General features: G+C 43.3%; 2 protein-coding genes and 1 pseudogene across 2 annotated transcripts; 2 read left to right on the forward strand and 1 right to left on the reverse strand.

Annotated features, from left to right (window-relative positions):
- Positions 1–2,638, forward strand: part of LOC129352048 (protein Shroom3-like) — a 36,265-nt pseudogene extending 33,627 nt beyond the window's left edge.
- A 3,604-nt stretch (positions 2,639–6,242) lies between these two features.
- Positions 6,243–9,934, forward strand: LOC129351979 (uncharacterized). The gene is made up of 5 exons (XM_055020825.1): positions 6,243–6,983; positions 7,669–7,893; positions 8,229–8,566; positions 8,872–9,059; positions 9,594–9,934. The coding sequence occupies exons 1-5, from the start codon at positions 6,578–6,580 to the stop codon at positions 9,829–9,831; spliced, it is 1,395 nt and encodes a 464-aa protein (XP_054876800.1). The 5' UTR covers positions 6,243–6,577; the 3' UTR covers positions 9,832–9,934.
- Positions 9,935–15,063: 5,129 nt separating this feature from the next.
- Positions 15,064–21,641, reverse strand: LOC129352052 (cyclin-I-like). Its single transcript, XM_055020854.1, has 9 exons — positions 21,482–21,641; positions 18,373–18,507; positions 17,974–18,048; positions 17,696–17,836; positions 16,861–16,986; positions 16,685–16,786; positions 16,042–16,177; positions 15,599–15,747; positions 15,064–15,235 (listed from the first exon to the last, which is right to left on the reverse strand). The coding sequence occupies exons 1-9, from the start codon at positions 21,593–21,595 to the stop codon at positions 15,071–15,073; spliced, it is 1,143 nt and encodes a 380-aa protein (XP_054876829.1). The 5' UTR covers positions 21,596–21,641; the 3' UTR covers positions 15,064–15,070.
- Positions 21,642–24,091: the final 2,450 nt, after the last annotated feature.

Raw genomic sequence — 24,091 nt, forward strand, 5'->3', positions numbered from 1 at the left:
CTGATTATCGTTTCCCAGCAGCTCAATATCCTCCTTAAAACCAAACTCAGAGTTTCCTTCAACATTTTCAGGCTCGGTGACGCAGTTTGACCTTGAAATGACCCCAGATCAGAGCTAAAAAACTCAGTTTGTCTCTTTTAACAGCGAGTTCAACCGGAGGGCTGGTCAACACTGACACCTAGTGGCCACACAGGAGAACTGCACAGATCTGATCCATATTAATATTATATTGTAAATAAACAAATAAATGCATCCATAGTTATGTAATCAGCAATTAAATATAAAAACAGCAGTGAGAACATTACTTTATGAGATATTTCTTTGGTTTTTGAATAAATGTTTCACACTTTGTTTTGTATTAAAATATTTTTTTGAATAATCAATTATTTATTAGATAATTTTAATTAATTTCTTTAATTTCAGGTTATATTTAATTTTTCATTTTATTTTCTGTCTTCAGGGGTAAAAATCTTTCATTTTTTGTCAAATAAAATATCTATAACTTTAGCAGAAAAGAACCTGCAGTTGTGTGGAAACAGAAAATCTAAATTACTTTTGTTCTTATGTATAAACTGAGATCATTTTGTGGGTTATTGACGCGTTTATTTCTCCTCTGCAGGATGCAGGTCGGTGTCGGTGATCAGAGTTCGGCCCAAACGAAGGAGACGGACGTCGATGACGACGAGAGCGACGTCAACGCCAGGAAGGTAAACGCCTCGCTGTCCAGCAACAGCAACTAAAACATCAAATAATCCTCTGGAAAAGTTTCTTCGTAAAGTTATTTTAATTTATCAACAGGAAAACTCAGCTGTTAATTAAACTCTCAATGCTGCCCATACAGGGCAGCATTGAGATGATTTTAGGCCCAAAATGGAAGAATTAACATAAATATTTACACAAAAATATCAAAATATTGCTCAGAAATATAGAGATACAATCCTCAGCACACAATTTAAACACCAAGAGCTGAACAAACCACAGGGTGCACTTACTTTTCCCGAGAGTTTTTATTTAAAACGATGTGATGTTTGTCCTCCTGTCCACCAGGGGGAGCTGTGTGAGGCCCTGCGGCGCTGCGTGGCGGCGATGCGGCGGGAGAAGGCAGCTCTGGCGGAGGAGCAGCGGCGCCACCAGGCTGCGGGCGCCGGCATGGAGGCGCTGATCCAGCAGCAGCTGAAAGCCAATGAGAAGGAGAAATACAGCAGGTTCACAGGTAGGCAACAAGCAGGGACAGGTCAAAGGTCAGAGCGGGGTCCAGTCATCAGCTGATCATCGCCGTTGTCTGCAGGAGACCTGGAGAGGATCGTCAACCTGCTGCTGTCTCTGTGCAGCCGCCTGACCCGGGTGGACAAGTCTCTGCTTTCCCTGGACAGAGACGGAGGTTTGACTGAAGACGCTGCTGAGGAGAGGGTGAGACGTACGGCAAGCTGTCCACGCATGTAATGTGTGGCCGGCCGGTCCACAGCTCAAAGACATGAGCTAACAGATACTTCTCTGCTCCTCCTCTTCCTCAGGACTCCCTTCATCACAAGCGTTCGCTGCTCCTGCGTCAAACCGAAGACGCGCGGGACCTGAAGGAGAACCTGGACCGGCGGCAGCGCGTCGTCACCGCCATCCTGACCGGCTACCTCACCGAAGAACAACTCCACGACTACCGCCGCTTCGTCAGCGCCAAACCCTCGCTCCTGATTCGCCAGCGCCAGCTCGATGACCTCATCCGGCAGCGGGAGGAGCAGCTGGCGCGACTCGCCGAGAGCCTGCCGCCAAGCCTGCCGCTAAGCCCCGCCCACTCCATCAGGTCCACCGCTGTGACATCACTGTGATGTAACAAGATAGATCCACACGTCCATATCTAGTTTTTTATCCGACTGTCCTTAAACAACCCAAACGGTGCTTTCAGGGACCTGAACAGGTCCGTTCGTTCTTAGGACCGGACAAAACAAGGTCCAAAGACAGAACAGAGTCGTCTGCAAAGAATCGAACCTTCAGCCACGTTTTCCAGCAAAGGCGTCCGTAAAACCGCGCTCTGCTCCCGCACAGGTAAGCCAGCCTCCAGGAAAACGGACCGCCCCGAAACCCGAAGGACTCACATGTTTCACCTTAACGCACATTGAGGAGCGTCTGACATCAGCACCGTAACGCCGCCGCCGCTCTTTCTGAACGCAGCTCATTGCACTTTGTAGCAGTCGGACCACTGTTTCCAGTTCCCAACGGCTTCATGGCTGAACGCTCGCAAACCGGCCGGAAAACCCGCCGGAAAACCGGCCGGAAAACCGGGAAGAGACAAAACCTCCCAGCTTTTTAACCTTCACCGTCTCACACTGGCATGTTTTAAATGTTTTATCATCACCTGTAAGCAAATTCTGGTCCGTTCTGAAGTAAATAAAACAAGAGGAATTATAAAATGGTTCCCAAAGATATTTAATTTTATACAACAGGAAACCTGGACACAGAAGTTCCTTCACCTCCAAGAGGATTTTTTCCACAATCTAGAAAATCTCAGAAAACCAGCAGGAGGCGCAACTGACTTGTTGAAACTCCTCCGTTTTCCTCCAGCTGTGAAATGAGTTTCAGAAACACGACTCCTTATTTAATCTCCGCCTGAAGTTTTGTTCAATAAAAGCACTTTTTCAGCTCATCTGTTTATGTTTCATTTACTTTTCGGTTATAAAATCACAATTTTTACCCTGATTACAAATGAAAGCTCTGCCTGCACAACGGGACAAATTTGAATCATTTTTGATTGGCCGCAGAAAATCAACCCAAGGGCCACAAACGGCCCCGGGACCACAGTTTGGACACCCCGGGCTCAAACAGTATGATCTGAATATAATCTGATCTTTATTGAAATGTTGTCTGAAGTAAGTGATGTAGATTCTTATAAAATCATAAAATGGTGAGTTTGGATCCAGCAGAGCCACGAAACCTAAATTTAAACTCCAAACAAACTGAAAATTAAAGCTTGTATCATAAAATCTCCTGAACTTTGACCTTCAGCAGCTTCTGCTGGGTCAATGTGTCCATTTTGTTTCTGCTGTTTAATGTTGGAGATGTGAGGCTTTAAAGAAGGAAAATGTTGAAATGTTTCAGGTTTCTTTGTTCTGATTGAACAGAAACCAGAGAAAATACTTCAGTTTTGATGCATTCAGTGTTTCTGTGGACATGAAGTTTTTACTATGAACGCAGTTTAAATGAAAACTGAACGTCTGAATATTTTAGACTCCAGGGTGAAAATTATTCAGTGAAGTTTGAAAAAAACTCAAAGTTTGATTTTGGAAAAACATGAGAGCTTCACTGATGTCGGGCAACGTCAACATTCTGTGAAAAATTCTGACTTTAAACAGTTTCTATTGTAAAACATGAATCAAATATGATTTTTCTTTTATTTTGAAAGGAACATGATATTTCACAACATAAATATTAAATACAAATGTATATTTTATGACTGAAAACTAATCCATGTATCTAATAGATTACTGATATAAACAGTGTTATTTCACAAGCTGATGATGAAGTTAGTGTGTAAATAATATTCACGTTGTGGCACTGTCAGCACTCCATAGAAATCAGAACAGAAACAAACTTTAATGTGGCAGAAAGAAAAAAATGAGCTTTGAATTGATCCATTTTCTGATCAATTTAATATTGATCAAATGTTTCTTTTTCTTAATAAAATCCTGTGTTTGATCAACCAGGTGAGTCTGCTGGACATCCGGGTCACCTGCTGGAACGCAGCAGGTGAGTTTGTGGTTAAATTCCTGCGGTGGGCGGGGCTTAGACCCGCTGACAGAAACAGCAGCCCGACCTTTGAGCCGAGCAGAACCTGGACGGAACCAGCATGGCTACAGACTTCACTCAGGACGAGGTTCTGGTTTTCCTGCAGCGCTGCGGCGGGTCGGCGAAGAACACCGAACTGCTGGCCCACTTTCTGCCCTTCCTTCGGGACAATCCGGACAACGTCGGGAACCGAGACCGCTTCAAGAGTTTCGTCAACTCCGTGGCAACCGTGTCGAAGATCGACGGGGTTTCCACCGTGATCCTCAGGAAGCGGTACCGGGGATATGTGCACGGTTCGGGCAGAGACTCGGCCGAACCGGGTCCGGTCGGAGACGCCGAGCGGAATCCGCCCTGCCTGCAGCTGGAATCGCAGTGGAGACACAGAGGGAAGACCCGAGTCCAGAACCCGTCCAGGTACGAAACCGGGCCCCAGAACTTTCAGAGATTCCTTATCAGAGCAGAACTCAGGAACCGAACCGGCTGGATTCTGCTCCTGGTCCAGCTGAGAGACATCAGGACTTCATCCCTGAGCCAATCAGATGGCAGGAAATGCCTGAAGAAAGTTTCATTCCACAGCCAATCAGAGGACAGGAAGCCCCCCATCAGAACCGCTGTCCACAGCCAATCAGAGGACAGGACTACCAACCTGTTGGAGGACATGTTTTCACACCCAGACCCACTGGAAGGCAACAAGACACCCCCCATATGCCGTCCAGAAGAATGGACAAACCCCATCAGGGAACCGTTCCTGAGCCCGTCAGAGGACACATCGTCGGCCGTCAGGACCACGCCCCAGACCCCGGTGAAAGGTGGGATCCCCCAAATCAGGGAACCATCTCGGAACCCAATAAAGGATGTATCGTCAGCCGTCAGGACCACGCCCCAGATCCCGTCAGAGGACAGAAGACCTCTCATCAGAACCGCATCGCTGAACCCTTCAGAGGACATGTTGGTAACTATCAGGACCAGTTTCCAGGACCCGTTAGGGGACAGCAGGTCCCTCATCAAAGTCATTTCCCAGCCCCCAACAGAAGATGGGATCCCCCACACCAGGATCCAAGAGGATATGTGATTAGTCGTGTCCCAGAACCCATCAGAGGAAAGAATGTGTTTTATCAGGACCCCAGCAGAGTTCCTCTGAGAGGTTCTCAACCTCCCACATCTCAACCACCGAGAGGACAGCAGAGCTTTTATCAGGCCCCTCAAAATCCAGAACACCTCAGGGGATGGGAGATTCCTCATCAGGATCCATTTCCTGAATATCTCAGTGGACAGCAGGTCCCCCAGAATCTAGAACCATTCAGGGGACAACGGATTCCTTATCAGGTCCTTCAAAATCCAGAACCACTCAGAGGACATTGGATTCCTCATCATGTCCCGCAGATAACAGAACACCGCAGGGGACAGGAGATTTCTTATCAAGACCCTGTCCCAGAAGCCTTCAGAGGTCAGAACGTCTATAATCAAGATCCCATTCCAGAATACCTCAGTGGGCATCAGATTCCCCAAAATATAGAACTTCGCAGGGGACAGCAGGTCCCCCAGAATCCAGAACCTCTCAGGGTACAACGGGCTCCTCAACAGATACCAGAACACCTTGGGGGACGGGACATTTCTTTTGAGGATCCTGTCCCAGAAGCCCAAAACATCTTTTATCAGCATCCCATTCCAGAATATCTCTGTGAACATCAGATCCCCCAGAATCTAGAACCTCTTAGGGGACAGCAAATGTCTTACGACCCTGTTCCAGAACATATCAGAGGACGGGGAATCTATTTTCCAGATTCCAATCCAGATTTACACAGAGGACAGAAGATTCCTTATCAGGATCCAATACCTGAATACCTCAGTGGGCAGCAAATCCCCCAGAATCCAGAGTGTCTTTTGACAGCAGGTCCCCCAGAACCTGAGAGGAACATAGAACCTCTCAGAAGACAGCAGGTCCACCAGAATCCAGAACCTCCTAAGGGACAGCAGGTCCACCAGGGTCAAGAACCTCTTAAGGGACAGCAGGTCCACCAGAATCCAGAACCTCCTAAGGGACAGCAGGTCCACCAGGGTCAAGAACCTCTTAAGGGACAGCAGGTCCACCAGGGTCAAGAACCTCTTAAGGGACAGCAGGTCCACCAGGGTCAAGAACCTCTTAAGGGACAGTGGAACCCAAAGAGTCCAGATCTACATAGGGTACATGAGAAGAACCCAGAACCTCTCCAGGGACTGCAGGTGCCCCAAAATCTGGAACCTTTCCAGAGACAGCAGGTCCCCCAAAATCTAGAACCTCTTAAGGGACAGCGGGTCCAGAGTCCAGAACTACATAGGTACATCAGAAAATACCAGAACCTCTTAAAGGACAGCAGGTCCCCCAGAATCTGAACCTCTTAAGGACGGCAGGTCCCCCAAAATCTAGAACCTCTTAAGGACAGCGGTCCAGAGTCCAGAATACTGGAATCCCAGAACCTCTTAAAGGACAGCAGGTCCCCCAGAATCTGGAACCTCTCCATGGACAGCAGATTCCCAAAAGTCCAGAACTACGTAGGGAACAGAAAATCTCCTTCCAGGATCCGTTCCTGAATCCCCCAAAGGACAGCAGAGTCCTCCTCAGGACCCAGAACCCGTTGGAGGACATGAACCCGCTCCTCAGCTCCATCAGGTTCCGGCCCGCCACCTCAGATACAGGCAGAGCTACAGATCAGCCGTTTCTCAGGATGACGACAAAGAAGAGGAGGATGTCCAGATCAGACGTGGCTCAGCAGGAGGTCAGCGGGCCCTGAACGCCCCTCTCAGTGACGTGGCGAGGGCCATGTCTGCCTCCTCACCGAGTGTCATAGACCCCGCGGTTCCTCCCTCCTCTTCCTCAGGGAATAAGGTTCCTCAGATCTACATCCAGAACTCAGACGTTGAACTTCTGGCATCTCGATTCCCCTCAGAGTCCAGGTCCAGACCTGGACCTGGACCTGGACCTGGACCTGGACCTGTGGATTCCATGAGACGCAGTCTGCCTCTGGAAGCAGAATTCACCATGGAACGCCACCATGACAGACCTGCTGCTCAGACCTCTCAACCAGTCGGGCCCAAACGGAACCAGAGGCTGTCGTCCAGCCAGAGCGACGTCTTCGACCTGCCGTCGGCTGTGAGGTCATCGTCGGCTGTGAGGTCATCGGTCAGCGACTGGCCTCCGTCCGGGTCCTCCAGAACCTTCAGAGCAGGTCCAGCAGAGCCTTCTTCTTCATTTGACTTATTTTAGTTCTGCATGTTACTGTAAAATAATATATGTGAATACAAACAAAAAACTGCTGTTTCCTATTAGCCACTTTAATTTCAGGATAACAACCATTTTTCAAGATGGCCGCCGTTATTGCCATGACTTGGATGAATGTTATGTGTTTAGCATGGTGTCTGCTAATATTTAAAAATATGTTTAGCAGTTTAGCATTAGCTTCTGCTTGGATTTTTTAATGTGCTTAGCAGTGGAGTGTTAGCTTAATGTTTGGTGATTTAGCATTAGCACAGCTACAATTCTTATATTGTGAGCCGAACGTTTTGGTTAGCTGTGCCAACCACTGCCAAAAACTACTGATAAATTATGCATTGTACATATGATTTATATATATATACATATATATATAATTTGAGATTTTAGTTCTGAAATACATTTTCTTTGGCAGCCATCTTTTGTCAGGATGATTTAATGGATGATTTGACACCAGAAACATTCATTGATGGGCAAATTTAGTTCAAAAATAAACTTTCTTTGACACCATGGTGGCCATTTTGAATTTTCACTGGCTAATGTTTTTATTCAAACAGTTGAAACGTCTGTGCCGATTTATGCGAAAGGTTTTCCTGACATATTCAGTGATCCGTTGAACTGTTTGTGTCGTCCATGAACAGATGAACCTGCGGCTTCTCTGGAAGTTCTGCAGGAGTCCAACAGAACCAAGCCGGAGCCTCCGGCCCGTCGCTCCAACCTGAAAATGCCGTTCCATCAGTCGATGGGGAATCTCTGCGACGACGAGTCGCCTCCCAGTGGAAAGTTGCAGCCGTTCCTGTCCAGCGACCATCTGAATGACAACCAGCAGTTTGCGTCCAGAGGGTCGTCCCTCAATCAGTCCACAGGTCCGAGTTGAGACCCGTCATTGTTGTCTTAAATTTAATGTGTTTGGCAGATTAGCGTTAGCTTCTGCTACTTCTACAATGTGTTTGAGTGGCTAGCTTTATGTTGGGATAGATTTTTTTATGCTTAGCTTTAGCTTCTGCTATAGTTTTAATGTGTTTGGTGCAGGGGTGCCTGGAGGCCCGGTGTCCTGAAACCTTTAGCTGAGCCTCTGCTGCACCACCTGTAGAATAATTGGGTCATTCAGGTTCTGCAGATCAGAGGCAATGAGTCTGTGGCTCATCTAAACCCTGCAGGTCTGTTTGGTTTAGTGAAGCTAAAGTTTCCTGTCTTGTAGATGATCTCTACGATGACATGAAGTCGAGCAGCAGCTCCATCGACTCGCCTCGGGTGAAGCTCCGCTCGCCGGCGGCTCGGCGGATGAGCAGCCGGCTGAGGAACCGGATTTGCCGCAGCTTGGGAACCGACCTGGACCAGGAGGAAGCCGGTGGAGGACCGGAGGACGCCAGACTGGAACGGCTGCACCGGATCTCGTCCTCGCTGAGTCTTCCCCACCACCTGTCCTCCTCGTCGCTGTCGTCTTCCACCACGCCGCCGCGATGCCCCAGCCCCAACGCCTCAGAGGGCGGGAGGAAGGAATCCAGGAAGAGCTTTCACTCCCACAACGCTGGAAAGGTCAGACTAACACTGGATATGCTTTAATCCAAGTCCTGTTCGTTTGCCTGCTTAGTCCAGTTCAGACCCAAAACGCCAACCTCAGTCTGGGTCCAGCTGAAGTGAACCCTGGTTCAGTTTGAAGGCATATGTGAACGCCAAGCGGACCATAGACTGCTCCAAAAGCAGAAAGTGGAGTACAGAGCAGGGCATTCTGGGTCGTATTTAACCTTTATTTTTCCACTTCATATAAAGTTTTCTTGTCGAGTCTTTATGGCTCGTTGCCTTGTTGATGCTAACAGTCTGGATGTGACTGTTGCCAACAGTCTGCGGTTCCTCTGGAGCCCCAGGAGCACCACTGGATGGTGAAGGCAGCGGCGGGTGCCTGGCCCGACATCTACGCTCTGTTCAGGTCCGACTCCTCGCTGCTCAACCGGCAGGACTTCATCTCCGGCTTCACGGTTCTGCACTGGATGGCCAAACATGGCGACCACCGAGTGATCAACACCCTGGGGTGAGTCGACAGGCCGGGACGCCTGCGTCCTGCAGCCGCTTTCAGTTTGACGCTGGAATCTGGCTTGGCTCAGCGTCAGCATGCTAATGCAACGTTAGAAATATTTCCTCAGCCATCGAGCTGCAGCTGTTAGAATCAATTATTCTATAGATTATTTAGATCATTAGAGGGTTTTAAAAATCATTCTGAACATTTTCATTAAATTATCTGTTTCATCTCAATTTCAGATTTTCTTTTCTAGCTAATAAATTTTTTTTTAGAGAATTTCAGAGATTGCTCTCAAACTTTCTGTCAAATTTCTGTCAAAAATTTCAAGTAAATTTCCAACTTTTCACGCTGAAAAATTTTAATTTTTTTCCAGAAAATTTCAGAATTTTTTCTGGGAAATATTTACTTTTCAAAGTCAGAAATTTTTTAGTTTTTTCTAGAAAATTTTGGAGATTAATTTGAAAATGCTTTTTTTTTCTAGCAGAATAAAAAATTTTCAAAGTGAAACATTTTCTTGTTTTTCCTATAAATGTTTTCTGCTTTCAGGTACGGCGTGCAGCAGAAAGGCCTGAGCTTCGATGTGAACGCCAGGTCGACGGCGGGTCAGACTCCCCTCCACATCGCCGCCATGCACAACCACAAGAACGTCATCCAGCTGCTGGTGAAGAAGTTCAACGCCGACGTGAAGGTGAGGGACACGGCGGGGAAGAAGGCCTGGCAGTACCTGAGCGACCGATCCCCGACATCCTGCAGCTGCTGGCGGCGCCGCCGAAGGCCGCGCTGACCCGCGGCCCCGAGAACGTCGACCCGGGCCCGAAGCCGCCCAAGCAGAAGCGCCACCTGCGCCACCACTTCTCCTCGGCCTCCTCCGGCCAGAGGCCGCAGACGCTGAGCGCCATGGTGAAGGTCAGCAGGTCGTCGTCCATCGCTGCGCTGCTGAAGCACAAATCGCTGCATCGGTTTTAGCAGAACCAGAACCAGAACCGGTTTGCTGAGCCGCCCTGCTGTTACAGACGTGTTCCTGCCTGCCGCCCCGAACGCAGGCAGCCAAACGGGCACAACTTTTATTTCCACTGTTTCTTACTGAAGCTAATATTAGCAGTTTAACATCCAGGCTCTAAAAAGCCTGTTGATGTTTGGACTTTATTAAAATTCTTCTCTAATCAATGGAAACATGACAATAACTGACGAAAATCCAATTAACGTTTGATCCTGATGATTAAACGCAGAAAAAGACATGAAAATGTTTTTGCTATAAAATTATGAACATACATTAAAGAAACAGATAAAAATGTTATTGGAGTATTAACATGACATTGATAGCATTTATGCTATTAGCCTCTTAGCTTATGTTTATTAAAGTTAGTTAATGTTTTCCAACATGCTAGATTCAGCTAACATGGCTAAGTCATGAAATTATGTACAAAATAGAAAAAACTAAATCCTATAAATTAAACTTTATAGTTTACTTTAACATAATTAAACTTTAATGTATAATGAAATAAAAATCCCATTAAAGAAACATTTTAAATCATAAACTTTAATATCACGGTGCCAATGTAAAGGTTTGGGCCTTTTACTGGATTTCCTATTTTTTCCTTCCACTTAATTTTCCATGCATTCTTAAGCTATCAATGATTTTGTCACAAAACTTGTTTTTTATGCTTTTTTATATATTATTGTATTTCCCCTGGAACTGACTAAGTTTTCATTAAATGAATCCAGAATCATCTGGAATATGTTTCTTGAATTCATCTGTCTGTTGATTTGTTTGTCTCGGTCTGGAGGCTCCGCCCCTTCCTAACTGTAACATTTAGTTTCTGCAGCGGCTGAACACAAAGGACGGTTTCACCTTCCATGTTTCGGTCTGATGTGGGAGGAAAATCCCCCGTCGTCTTGATCTCAGGTTTCAGCTCTGATTTTATACATAAATAATAAAAACATATTTCATGTCCCTTTCAATTCAGAGAGAGAAATTAATATCTGTTGGGTTTTAAAATGGTTTTGTTTATTTTTGAAAAAATCTAAATGTGGCCAAACTTTTACTTATGTGCTTTTATTTTGAAGGAGCGCTTGCTCTATGCTATTTGCTGGAAGTTATTGAAATGATCTCTCCACATAAAAATATATGTAAACGAGTCAGAAATATGTGAAATTTGTGTAAATTTAATATTTTTGTTGTGGAAACCCAACAGGAAATGATGCGTCTCGATCTGTTGGCATTTCTGCTAAATTGGACAAAACTTTGATTTTTATAAATGAAAAAACTTCCTGATCCTCTGTTTAGTATAAAACTGCAACATCCAGAGAGTTGTAGGTTCAATTCCTGGTCTGCAAATAAAAAGAATATTTATGTTTAATTTGGTATTTCATGGGAGTTTTAATTTAAAACACAAAGTTCATCATAATCAGTCACAATTTGCTGTTTTTGTTGAGAAAAACATGATTTCTGCTGAAATATGATGTTTATTGATCAATTTATTTTTACTCCAGGAATGAACCGATTGAGAATTTCAGCCAATATTCAGGATTCTGGCTTTTAGAAACCAGAGAAAATCATATTATCTTTTGTTTTCTTTGTCACATGGCCAAACAAAAAAATAAATAAATAAAACGATAAAAACATAAAGCCCAGTAGCAACTATCAGCCCAATAAAACATTTAATCACAATTGTACTTATTTTTTCCACTAGTGTACCACATTATCAACAAACTAAATTGAATGTAATTTCAAATAAATATTTGAGTCTGTGTTCATAAAACAGCCTGGCTCTCCAGTTTGCCGTCTCCGCCCCGATGTGTCATCCTGCATGTTGGGTCTGGTACCGACAACCTGTTGGGTTTGGTACCGACAACCTGCCGGCTGTTTGCTCAGAAACCTGTTTGACACCAACATGCGAAACACAAATCAGTCAGAAAGTTCTGTTTTTAGGTTCAGGCCTGAAGAATCGTGATGTGATTCTGCTGAAATAACTGGTCAGATAGATTCTGTCAAAACAAAACCCAGTTTTTAATCCATCACTAAGAAAAAAACACTTTGAAAATATGAAATTCTTTCTGCAGGATAAACAGACTTCAGATTAGATTTCGACTGGAATGCATGAAGATTTGCAGCTTTTCTGATAAGAGCATCAAATTCCTGGAACAGAAACAGAAAAACAAGGAGGACAGAAACCAAACGGAGGAAAACGACTCTCAGGTTTTACTTTCTGCTGTCAACGAGACTCTGCAAGTCATGGAGAAGCAAAAACAAACTGAAAACTGCAGAAAACATGGAAACTTCTGTGAAATTCAAACAATGAGAAGAATCTCTTAAAAATCTCACTGGGACTGAAAACGTGGGCAGAGAGGAACAAACGCAGCAAGCAGGAAGTTTCTGGTTCCTCCTCCGACTTTAACAACGTTTTAAAACCAGAATGAATCACTGGAGGCTGAAAACGATGAAACAAGCAGCCAAAGTCCAAAACACTAAAGATTATAAAACTGTCCAGTCTTTTCCTTGTCACATTAGCAACCCAAACGGTTCTGGTCGGATTGAACTGGATCTGGATGAAATAATAAAAATATTTTATTTCTTTTCTGAACCTTGTAGTTCAGTCATTTCATTCATATCTTTATTTTCCTCTGCGCTGCTGAGATTCTCTGAGGGATGAACTTGTTAGAAAAACCGCAGGCTGAAAGTCTCCGACAAACACCTGAACAAAAACGGCTAAAGATCCGACTGATTTCATCCAAGAGAGGAAAACAGTCACAACATAACATGACGCAAAACACAGTGGGAGGCACAGCTAGCTAGAAGGCTAATAGGCTAGCTGAAAGGCTAAAAGGCTAGCTGAAAGGTTAAAAGGCTCGCTGAAAGGCTAAGAGGCTAAAAGCCTAGCTCAAAGGCTAAATAGCTGGTTGAAAGGCTAAAGGCTAGCTGAAAGGCTATAAGGCTAGCTGAAAGGCTAAAAGGCTAGCTGAAAAGCTAGCCGAAAAGCTAAAAGGCCAGCTGAAAGGCTAAGAGGCTAAAAGTCTAGCTGAAAGGCTAAAGAGCTCACTGAAAGGCTAAAAGCCTAGTTGCGCTATCATAAAGGACTCACCATGAATAAAAGCTTTAAAACGCTAAACAAACATTAGCTTCTGCTAAACACACAACATTGTATTTAGCAGAAGCTAAAGTTAAAATGTTACACATTTTAACTTGACATTGTTACACAATGCTAAATGTATAACTAATTCAGCTAATGCTAAATTCAATGTTGGTGTAACATTTCACTATTTAGCATAGGCTAATCCTAAAACTACCCATAACCCTAACACTTTATTTAGCACTAGCTAACACTAAAACGCTACACCAGCTTAGCTTATAAGAGGTTAAAACAAAATTGCTTTACCGCCATGGTATTTAGCAGTAGCTAATGCTAAGCACTTTACCAGCATACTTAGCAGAAACTAGCTAAGGCGCTACACCAACATTTGTTTTCAGTAAATGGAAATGCTACAGGGCTAAACTTAGCCATGTTGGTTTGTCAACATATCATCTTATTACAGCTACATTAACCCAAAGTTGCTTTTCCATTTCTACCTAAATGGTTTGGCATCAGGAAGCGAATTTACTTTGAATAGACCGTTCACCAACGCTTTTAGATTTACAGTTTTTCTAACTCTTATTTTGCAAATCTTGTATTGTACAATAGAAGAGCATGAATATAAATCTTATAATCAAATTATCAACACAAAATTTGAATTTCAATCAACTGAAAGTTTAGAAAACAGAAAATAAATGAGTGTTTTTGAATTTATACTGAAAAATTCAAAGTTATCAAAAATGCTAAAGTGCTAAATAAAAAAATAACCATCAGCAGAAATGTATTTTTGAATCGTTTATCTAGTTTTCTTTCTGCTGCTGTGGAGACACGAAGCTGCAGTTGTGAAAAAATACAATCTTTCAAAATTCATTTTTTTTATACGTTTCTGGGTGAGAAAATGATTTAACTGCAAATAAACATCTTAAGAGTTATTCATTAAACAAAATAATGCTTTCTGGAAAGGGAAAAAGTTTGACTTTACTGAAATACCTTCAGTAAGAAGGTTCAAGACTCAGACTGAGCTGGGCTTTGACTAGGCCAATGGTGAACCTACTGGTGTGTTATGGATAATTTTTCAGCGTCAGATTAGAGACGCTCTGGTCCTGCATCCCCAAGCCATGACACGTCCACCTCCATGCTTCAGGTGGTTGGAACATGCGCCCTCTGGTGGCTGTTTCAGGTGTAACAGCTCCTTCCATTTTAAATGGACCAACATGAAGCTGGACTCTTCCTGTGATTTTGCTCTAACGTTACCTGTAATGTTACGTTTGGTCTATTTAGGTCCGAATGAGGCAGCAGGAGAGCAGGACTCTGGTTGTAGGTCTTTATTTAGTGATCAGGGTCCTGAAGCAGCAGCAGCAGCAGCAGCTGCAGCAGCAACAACAGAGCTTTTTACACTGAGGAAAAATCATCTCAACAAAGTTAAAACGGGAGAGAATATCGTCTCTGTGAACGTCTGTCCAGGAGAAACGGACGTCTGTCCAGGAGAAACGGACGTCTGTCCAGAGGAGCAGCAGCTTCCATGATGACCGGAGAATCGCTGGTCGGGTTTGTTCAGAAAAACCAAACGGCCTCAAAGCAACGAAACGTTTCTCATGCATTCGCTTCAAGGTGACAAACCGAAGAAACAAAACCGGCTTTTGGCAGCTGGAAGCTTTTTAAATGTAACATGAAGAAATGGCACCGAGTTTCTCTGAGTCGTCGCATTTTAGGAACCACAGAAAGGAGGAAACATGCAGACAGGAAAACTGGATCAGGTGAAAGCTTCAGCGACGCGTTCAGGTGTTTCAGGAAGTTTCATGTTTAAATATTTTTTGTGTGAAACAAACAGAATAATTACATCAGAAGCAGATTTTTTTTTACGTTTTGGATGTTTAGTTTTTTTTTGCTCTGTTTTCCAGCTGCAGGGGCTGATGGGAGCTGCGCTCAGTTCCAGCTGAACGGATCCGTTTTTTACGAGGCGCCGACCGGCTGCAGAGGAGGGCAGGGGGAGGAGCCGCCGCCGTAAGCCCCGCCCCCCGCTGCGGGCGGCGCCCCCTCGTGGACGGCGGCGGTGACGTCTTCGTTGTAGAGGCGCTTGATGCCGTCGTAGAAATCGTCCACGTCCATCTGCTCCACCTGGAGGCGGGCGGAGGTCAGTGAGGCTCTGATGCTGCGGCGCGTTTTAACCGCAGTGAAACGTTTGTGCTGCCATCATTTTGCAGATGTTTCCAGAGGTCAAAGGTCAACTAGTCCACATTTACAAATCTAATGAATTATTGCTCATTAAGTGTCCATTATTTGTGCAGCAACATTTTTTATTTTTTCAGATAAAAAAGAATCCAGGTCAGCAGGGATTATCGATGCAGATTAACTTAAATTATTTTTTTAGCTTTTTAGCATCTTCAGAATGACAGCAGCACAAACGGAACATTTTGCAGCACAACGGTTTGAAGGAGAGTGGATCTTTATCGTGGCGGCGGTCGCGGCTCCACGCCTCACCTTGCGCTTGGTGGAGGCCTTGCAGCGCAGCGTCACTTTCTGCAGCTGCTTCAGGTGTTTTGGCGAAGGGGGCGGAGCTTTGCTCTCCTCTCCGGCCGCCGCCGCCGCCGCCGTCGGGTCGGGTTGGTCCCTGGACGTCTCCATGGTCCCTGGATCAGAGCAGACCAAGAAGAACCACATTCACTCCCTCTGCAACTTTCACCGCATCATGTAAAGAATCAGAGCTGAAATGATTTATTGTGGCCATAAAAGACACAAAAGAGTCAAAATAATCAGTTAATCTGTTAATAAACTAAATAATAGATTAGACCAAATATTTAGTTCATCGTCTGAATAAATATTTGTATTTTTTCCAGACATCGTGCTACTTGTGGCTGTAAGCCAGTTTTCCTGGCTGGTTCTGGCGGTTCCTCTGGACCCGGCCGGTTCTGGAGGGAACCTACCCGGCGGGCGGCGGGTCGGGGCGGCGAGCTGCAGGGGGTGGAAGATGTAAACGGTGTTGGGAGGCAGGGAAGCTCTGGGGGTGGACAGGCTGCGTGACACCAGCTCTCTGCTGCGGATCAGCGCCGAGCTGTCCGCCTGAGGAAGAGGAGCGGAGAGGAAGAGTTACACCTGGTCACCACGGTGATGCAGGCGGGTTCACAGCGGCGAGATTTAATGACGACGGCTCTGATTGGAGGATTCAGACTGAGATGGGAATGATTTTAGTCAGGCACATTGAGAGGCAGCTAAACAGATGAAACTGATAGAGGAGAAGATGGAGGGAGGGAGAGAGAGAGAGAGAGAAAAAGAGACAGAGAGAGAGAGAGAGAGAGAAAAAGAGAGAGAGAGAGAGAGAGAGAGAGAGAGAATAGTAGAGGACAAGTGAGGAAAGAGATTTATTAACATATATTTAACATTTTAGGGAATAAAATCTTTTTTTACTTATTTCCTCCAAATTGATCCAAACATCTGAAATTAATCTCCATGGTTTCTGATTCAGAACCTGGGACCGGGTTCTGGTTCTGGTTGAGTCCATTTATCTTCCAGGTGAAACCCGATAAAGGTTTAACCTTTGACCTTTCCGCCTGTCCTGTCTGGACTCACCTGAGCCTTCCTCAGCAGGTTGATGGTGAGCGGCAGCCAATCAGGACAGCAGGTCTCCAGCTCCAGGCTGATGAGGGCCAGGGCCAGCATGGATCCCCTCAGCTGCAGATCAGATCACAGCCAGTCAGAAACCAGCCGCACAAACAGGAAGCGGCGGTGCGGCGGCGGCGGCCCACCTGCATGAGGGCGTGGTCAGCCAGGCAGGCGTAGAGGCGGCGGGTGAGGAGGCCGAGGTGCTGGGAGCGGTTCAACCCGACGGAGTCCAGGAAGCCGGAGCGAGACGACGTCGCCATCGCGTGGAACTGAGGCACAAATCACAGCTGTTCACACTTCCTGCCACCAGGTGGCACTGCTGAGCCGATTCAGAAACGACTCCATGGATCAAAACGAGGATCAATGTCTGTCATCTACTTTAATCTATGACATATAAACTGAATAATTTGAGTCACAACAACTTTAACTTCCCTTCAATAAACTATTTTTGATTTTCAGAGACTGAAAAAACTTTTAGTTTAAAGAAACCAAAGGATGAAATTTATTCTAGTGATCAATTATTCAGACGATTAATCAGTGATTAACTGAATAATCAGTTATTCAGACGTAAACAAAGATTTTTTTCATTTAACTGCTCAAGTATTTTTATGCAATATGATAAAAAATAAATTAAATTCATTTTTACATTTTGCTGCCTGAACTGCAACAATATTGATTTAGTGAACAGATTAATCAAAATGAAATGGATTCATTTCTATCTGATTAGAATTTAGATAACAAGATGTGATTAACGAGAACAACTAAAACTGAATCGCAATTTAATCTTTTTATGAATCGTTACTGAAATCAGATTTCAAACATTTTTCTGCTTTTAATGTTAAGAAAAGTCAGATTTAATTTTCCTCTGCATCAATAAGATTAGTAACGATAATCAATTAATCGTTTTAGCTCTAAGTGTGTGTGTGTGTGTGTGTGTGTGTGTGTGTGTGTGTGTGTGTGTGTGTGTCAGACGCGTACGATGTGCAGGAAGTCCAGCGCGGTGGCGGTGTGCAGGTCCCAGTCCAGTTTGTCCAGGATGAGTCTCTCCATCCTCAGGATCTCTGACGGAGAGCAGCCGCAGTTACTGCAGGCAACCAGCTCCTTCAGAGAGGGAACACACTGACACACACACACACACACACACACACACACACACACACACACACACACACACACACACACACACACACACACACACACACGGTGAGCCTCTCCCTGAGGGTCCTGCGGCGGCGCTGGCTCAAGGCGGCGTTTACCTCGTCCTCCTCGCAGGTCTTGGCAGCCAGGAAGAAGCAGGCGACGGCGATGCAGCGCAGGTACTTTGGACGGGCCTGAGAACAAATAATCAATCGATTGATCGATGAAAAACACATGAAACCAGCCCTGGTAAAATCAGAATTGTCAGTTGTTATGTATTCAGAGTTTAATGTTTCATAACATGGAAAAGTTTCTGCTTTAAACATCCAGTTTGTTTTCTTTCACTGAGTCAACAGAAAAGTTGAGTGGAAGGAAAAAAGTTTTGATTTTGTGCTGAATTGCTAAAACAGATTAGTTATGGGTGATATTGTTTTGATTAGACGTTGATGCCTGTGTCAGGTGGCAGAACCAGAACCAGAACCAGAACCAGAACCAGAACCAGGTTGTTGTCTCGGTACCTTGATGGGAGCCAGGAAGCGGTCCAGGATGCTAACGGCTAACACCAGGGTCTCCGGGTAGAGCTGCAGCCGGCCGTGGAGCTCCGTCAGCCAGCGCACCGCCTCGTCCCGCTGCGCCGGGGAGACGTCTGCATCCTGAGAGCGGGAAAACGGGTCACCATCACAACGGCCACTTCAAAAGCTTTGAAACTATTTTACAGGAAGTGCGATTAGAGTTATTATTAAAGTATTTTTATGGTAAAACCAGAAATTTAACAAAACAAAATGATTTCAACATTTGACTTAACATATAAAATAAAAGCAAATTAAAAGTTAACAGTAAATGTTCAAAATTAAAATAAATGTTCTCTTCAGGTTTTCAGACATTTTGCAAATGGAAATAATTGGACTAAATTTACTGAACAATAAAAGTTTAGATTTAACTTAAAAAGAATAAAGTTTTATTGTTTAACAGATGTATAAAAATGTCTGATTTCAACTGTAAGTAACGTTTTTAATCAAATGTTAGATAAGATCTTTTAGTCTGAATAAGAAGCTCTTTCCAAACCTTAAAAACTCAATTCAAGGATTTTCAAGAACTTGTAAGGATTTCAAGCACCAGGAAGAAGCCTCTCTGTGGGGTCATAAGGTCAAATGAAGCTTCGCTTTCTTTATTAATGGATGTAAACAAAGTGAAGCGAAGAGCGAGATCTGGAAAAACACGGGTGTTCAAAGTGTGGCTCAGGGGCCATTTGTGGTACCTTGAAATGATTTTGTTCGGCCGTTGAGTCACAAATCAAAAAATGCTGAAAATTTGGCCGAAAAAACAGTTGAGAACGAAAAAGTTAGAAAATGTTCTTTTGTTTTCTTAAAGTCACACTGAAGGCCTTTTATGTTAGTATCTTTCAAGGATATTCAGATTGTATTTTTATTTTTTGAGCAGCTAAAACCAAACAAACCACAGGGGAAGAAGTTTGAATTTAGTGACTGTGTTTTGCACCAGCAGCTGAATTAAGGCGTGTCCAGGATCTGACAACACGTCTCAAACAAACAGGTGACGAAGCGCCAACAGGGTGAGACCAGCTGATCGTGCTGCAGCACACACACACACACACACACACACACACACACACACACACACACACACACACACACACACCCTGTCAGCTGGTTGGTTCTGACTCAGTCTTTCTGCTGCTTCCTGAATGTGTGTCACAGCAGCAGGTTTTATTTGTGTCTTTTGTGAAACGCTGAGTCGAAACGCCACCCAGACTCACGTGACCGGAGCAACCGAACAATTTGTCAACAGTTTAACAATCGCTTCGCAACATTAACCTCACGCTTTGGAAACACGTCACTCAAGGAGACGCGAGGAAACAAAATAAAACACATTTTTAAGGATAAAATTCTCTGTGGTTGGTTGGTTTTTTATAAACCGGTGAATGAATGGATGGTATTTATGGCATTTAATAATTAGAAACTGGGTTGGAATGTTGGTTTGTTTTGCTTTCGATTCCTAAACCAAATCTATTTAAAAGAAACAGCAGCTATTGACTGGACCGAGCTGCACAAACAGAATGACTAAAACTCAAGTCGAAATAAAATACAAGAAAACATGACAGAGACAGAAGAAAAATAAAATGATTCCCTCTCACCTCTCCTCCATTTCTGGATCCAAATAAATTGACAAATTCATTATGTCTGTTAATTATTAAACTCCAGGGAAACATTTTAACACATTAATTTTAATTAATTAACACATTAAAAATTTAACACAAATAATTTAATTTTCTTTTGTATTTTGTAAAAGTTTTGGGTGGAACATTTGTATTTGCGCGTTTCTGGTACGCCCGTAAATCTGACGCACAGACGACGTCCGCTAACAGCAGCGATGGGAAAAGCTTCGCTCTGTCCGCTGGGTTTTAATTTCTGCTTCTGAAAATGATCTGATTGGTCGCCAGAAAAGACTTCTGGTGTGTTCCAAGTTCTGCTAAAAGGAGTTAGCCTATCAGCGAAGCTATGCTAGCCCAAAATAGCATATCAATGCTAAAGATGTAGCAGCTAACTCTAATGTTTTAATGTGTTATTCAGAACCTGGAGGTTTGGTGCCTCTGCAAAAGTTAATAAAGTTAAATTTATGAACACAAAACTGACTGCTGCTCCAACATGGCCGCCGCTGTCTGCATTTCTCCTTCAGTCAAAAACAACAAACAGAAACTTTGACCAAAGTCGACTTTGACCTGCATATGGATGTATCTGCATGTATATGAGAGAGAGAGTCAACGCCTCCCACTTTTTGCCGTTTCATAACTGAAAGGGAAGAAAAAGCAGAAATGAGTTTGTTTTTGACGTCGTTCAGGTTTTCCCCTAAAAACCAACTGAAATCAGTGACGTAAAAATCCAGAATGAAGCCAGAAACATCCAGTTTCCACAGTGGGAAATCTCTGACGGCGGATTTCCCCCCAGTCAGAAACCAAATTTAAAATAAATTCAGTTTTTGAAATAAACGAACTGTTAGGAATATTTTTACTACACTGTACTTTGGGTACTTTTATTATGAAGTATTTCTGCTCTTACTGGAGCAAAATTTCTGGATTTTCTTCCCAATAAATGAAAAATAACACACACCCTGAAATAACTTCAAGTGTTAAAGTTATTGCCTTATTTATTGTTACTTTTATAAATTATTGTCATTTTGGTCCTTAAAATACTCACATTTCTACTTAACTTTATATTTTGGTTCATCTGATGATGTAATTTTTAAATATTTGATCAGTTATTCAGTAATAGAATCACTTTTTTACCAAATACTTCTTTACTTGAGTAATTTCTTATTAAAAATATATTGAAGTCCTGCTATTGTTACTTCAACAGTTTTTGTGTTAAAACACCTGAAAGAAGAAAACTAACTTACAAGCAACTTTCCAGCAAGAAATAAAGTCAATAATTCCTAAATATTAATGAAGAAATCAGATTATTTCACTAATAATGTGGTAACAATGTCTCGTTTTTAAATAAAACAAGCTCCGATTTCTTGCTGAAAACTAACTTGTAAGTTAGTTTTGCCTTATTTCTGGAGACATTTGCTCTAGAAACGTGTTGGGAGTTTCTGCAGTGGCGCCGTCCTGACCTGGGAGGTGGGCTTCTTGGCCACGTAGCTTTTCCACGTCTGGGCTTCCCTAGAGGCGGCCTTCTCCAGGAGAAAAGACAGCCTCTGGCGTCCCCAGGGTTGGGCGAACTTCATTCTGGCCTCCCCGGGTCGAGCCGACCTCCCCACTGGATACAGCTACCTGCGCACACACACACACACACACACACACACACGCACGCACGCACACGCACACACACGCCATGATGACACACAGATCAGCTTCACGTAAACACAACGTGTGTTTTTATGCTCATGCGTTCAAAACGCCTGGGTGGACCTAGCCCCGCCTTCTAAACCCAGCTCCTTCAGACTAGCCAGAAGCAATTAGCAAAGACCTGCTGAGCTCATTATAGGAGCTGCTTCTCAGAGCGACAGTGGTAAAAGACGCTTTGTCAAAGGGTTAATAAAGGCAGAGTTTCAGAGAGCAGGAGTTTCTTAAAAAGACAGAAGCCCAGTTTTAAGGCGTTACATTACTAATTAAATATATTTTAAGTCATACTTGTTACACGTAGCACTTTTAAAACCATCAAAGGTAACAGTTAGCTCATTGTGTATAAAATGACACTACATAATACTGCCACATTAATTTTGTAAAATTGCCGATCTGCCGATATTTACATGTGAAGCTAATCGATCTTCCTCCATAAAAGTCTAAAATCAGACACTGTCCCCATTTGCTCTTAATGGTTTCTGTCCAAATAGGAATTGCCAAGTCAGGATCTTTAAAGATTGATGATCAGACAGAAAATTGTAATCAGTGCACCTTTAAATCAAACTTGAAAATGTAAGGCTATGCTTTTGTAACTCAAAAATTAGTTTTTACTGGCAAACATATCAAATTTTATGATAATCTGGACCTAAATATCTAATAAAAGTAATATATTAACCAGCAAAATGGGGTAAAACATTAATTATGAAAGATTTCTGAAGTTGTAGGGCAAAATCTAAAACGTTTAAATATTGAATTTCTGAGATTTTTAAATTTTTTCTTCCACATTTCAATGTAAGAAATTCAGCTTTTGAAAATCCGACACGTTTCAACATCTGACACTATCGCAGCTGAACAAAAATATGGTAATTTGTAAAATTATTGTTCAAATTTTGCTATCAAAACTTAAATTTACCTGCTGCTGTTTTAACTAACATTTGCATAAAGACACGGATCAATACTTTAAATCAGTTTTTGCTGACATGCAGCTGAAAAATGTTAATTATTGCAAAAAACATCTAAGCTCAGTCAGACTGGATAGAAAGCTCTATTTTCAGAATTTAGATCTCGACTTTGACTAGACCATCCCAAGACTTGATCTAAGTCATCCTATAGTATCTTTGGATCGATAATTTGTCAATAGGATTGGATTTTGTCCATAAAACGTAATGATTTTAGTAGCTAATTTTACACAGAGCTGCAGAAACAACCGGGGCTGCTGACAGGTTGGAAAACACCTGGAAGGTGGGGCAGAAATGAGGGAAATTTCCAGATCTCAGTCTGCAGGTGCATCTGAAAATGAAACAGACTACTTTCTGGAACGCAGCTAATTTCACAGCGCAGCTAGCAGCTCATCACGGACACAAAGAGCAGATTTAAGGTTTAAATATGTACTGGAAACGGACTCAGAGCTTCCCGTTTGGGTGAAATAAAAGCGATTAGTTTCTGTATGCCATAATAAACACTAACAACAACACAGGGACATTTAAATGCCTGAGTCAGCGCCAGGAAGTAGACGGAGCCGTCTTACTCCCCTGCGAAGCGGAGAAAACCACAGTTGGGTTTCATCCGGTCTCTCGATCCAAGCAGGAAGAAAGACGGTGGAATCGAGGACCGTGCTGCGGTTTAATCGTCCATTGTGAGTTTGAGGGTAGAGGGGTTGATATATAAATATATAAAAAATAGAACGGGAATATAGACGGGACGTCTACTTCCGAGGAGGGGACTGGGAGGAGAGAGGTGGAGCGGATGAAACCCCGCCCACCTCCGGCCGGAGCTAACGCGAGAAACAATCGCACCTTGTGTTTTGCAGTGTATTGTTATGCAACGATTCCACTGTAAATAAGGCGTTTCATTTGTACAAACAAGGATTTTACCTTTTACTGACACTAAATATAGACTTAGAGGAGATAAAAAGAACAAATATGTACATAAATGTTCGCAGTTTAGTATGATGGAAAAGTACTTTTTTTGTTCCCTAATAGTATTTATGGAACAAAAACAGACCTAAGTACTCGTGATGCAAGAAAATAATTATAAAAACAATTAAAACAAAAAAAAAAGGGTGTGTGTTTCACTTTAATTAGCCTGTAAGGCTCTTCTAACGTTTTAACCATGAACTAATGACCTATTTTTACATAAATCATCTTCATCAGAGTCCTACAGAAGACAGTAAGTCTCTTTTATGATTACAGACATTGTTTTTAGATTTAATACCAAGTTTGGTTGATAACAGTTGTTAAAAGGCTGTCAAATACAACTACGTAATGGCCTTATTACGTCAGGAGCATTGGTTTCCCTAGACCAATCAGAATGTAGAATTTTGGGCGGACTATTTGAACACAACAAGCTGCCGGTTGCTGATTGGCTAATGGAAAAGT

The sequence above is a fragment of the Poeciliopsis prolifica genome, unplaced genomic scaffold (genome assembly GCF_027474105.1).
Source record: "Poeciliopsis prolifica strain line A6 unplaced genomic scaffold, Auburn_PproV2 SCAFFOLD071, whole genome shotgun sequence".
Classification (NCBI taxonomy): Eukaryota; Metazoa; Chordata; class Actinopteri; order Cyprinodontiformes; family Poeciliidae; genus Poeciliopsis; species Poeciliopsis prolifica.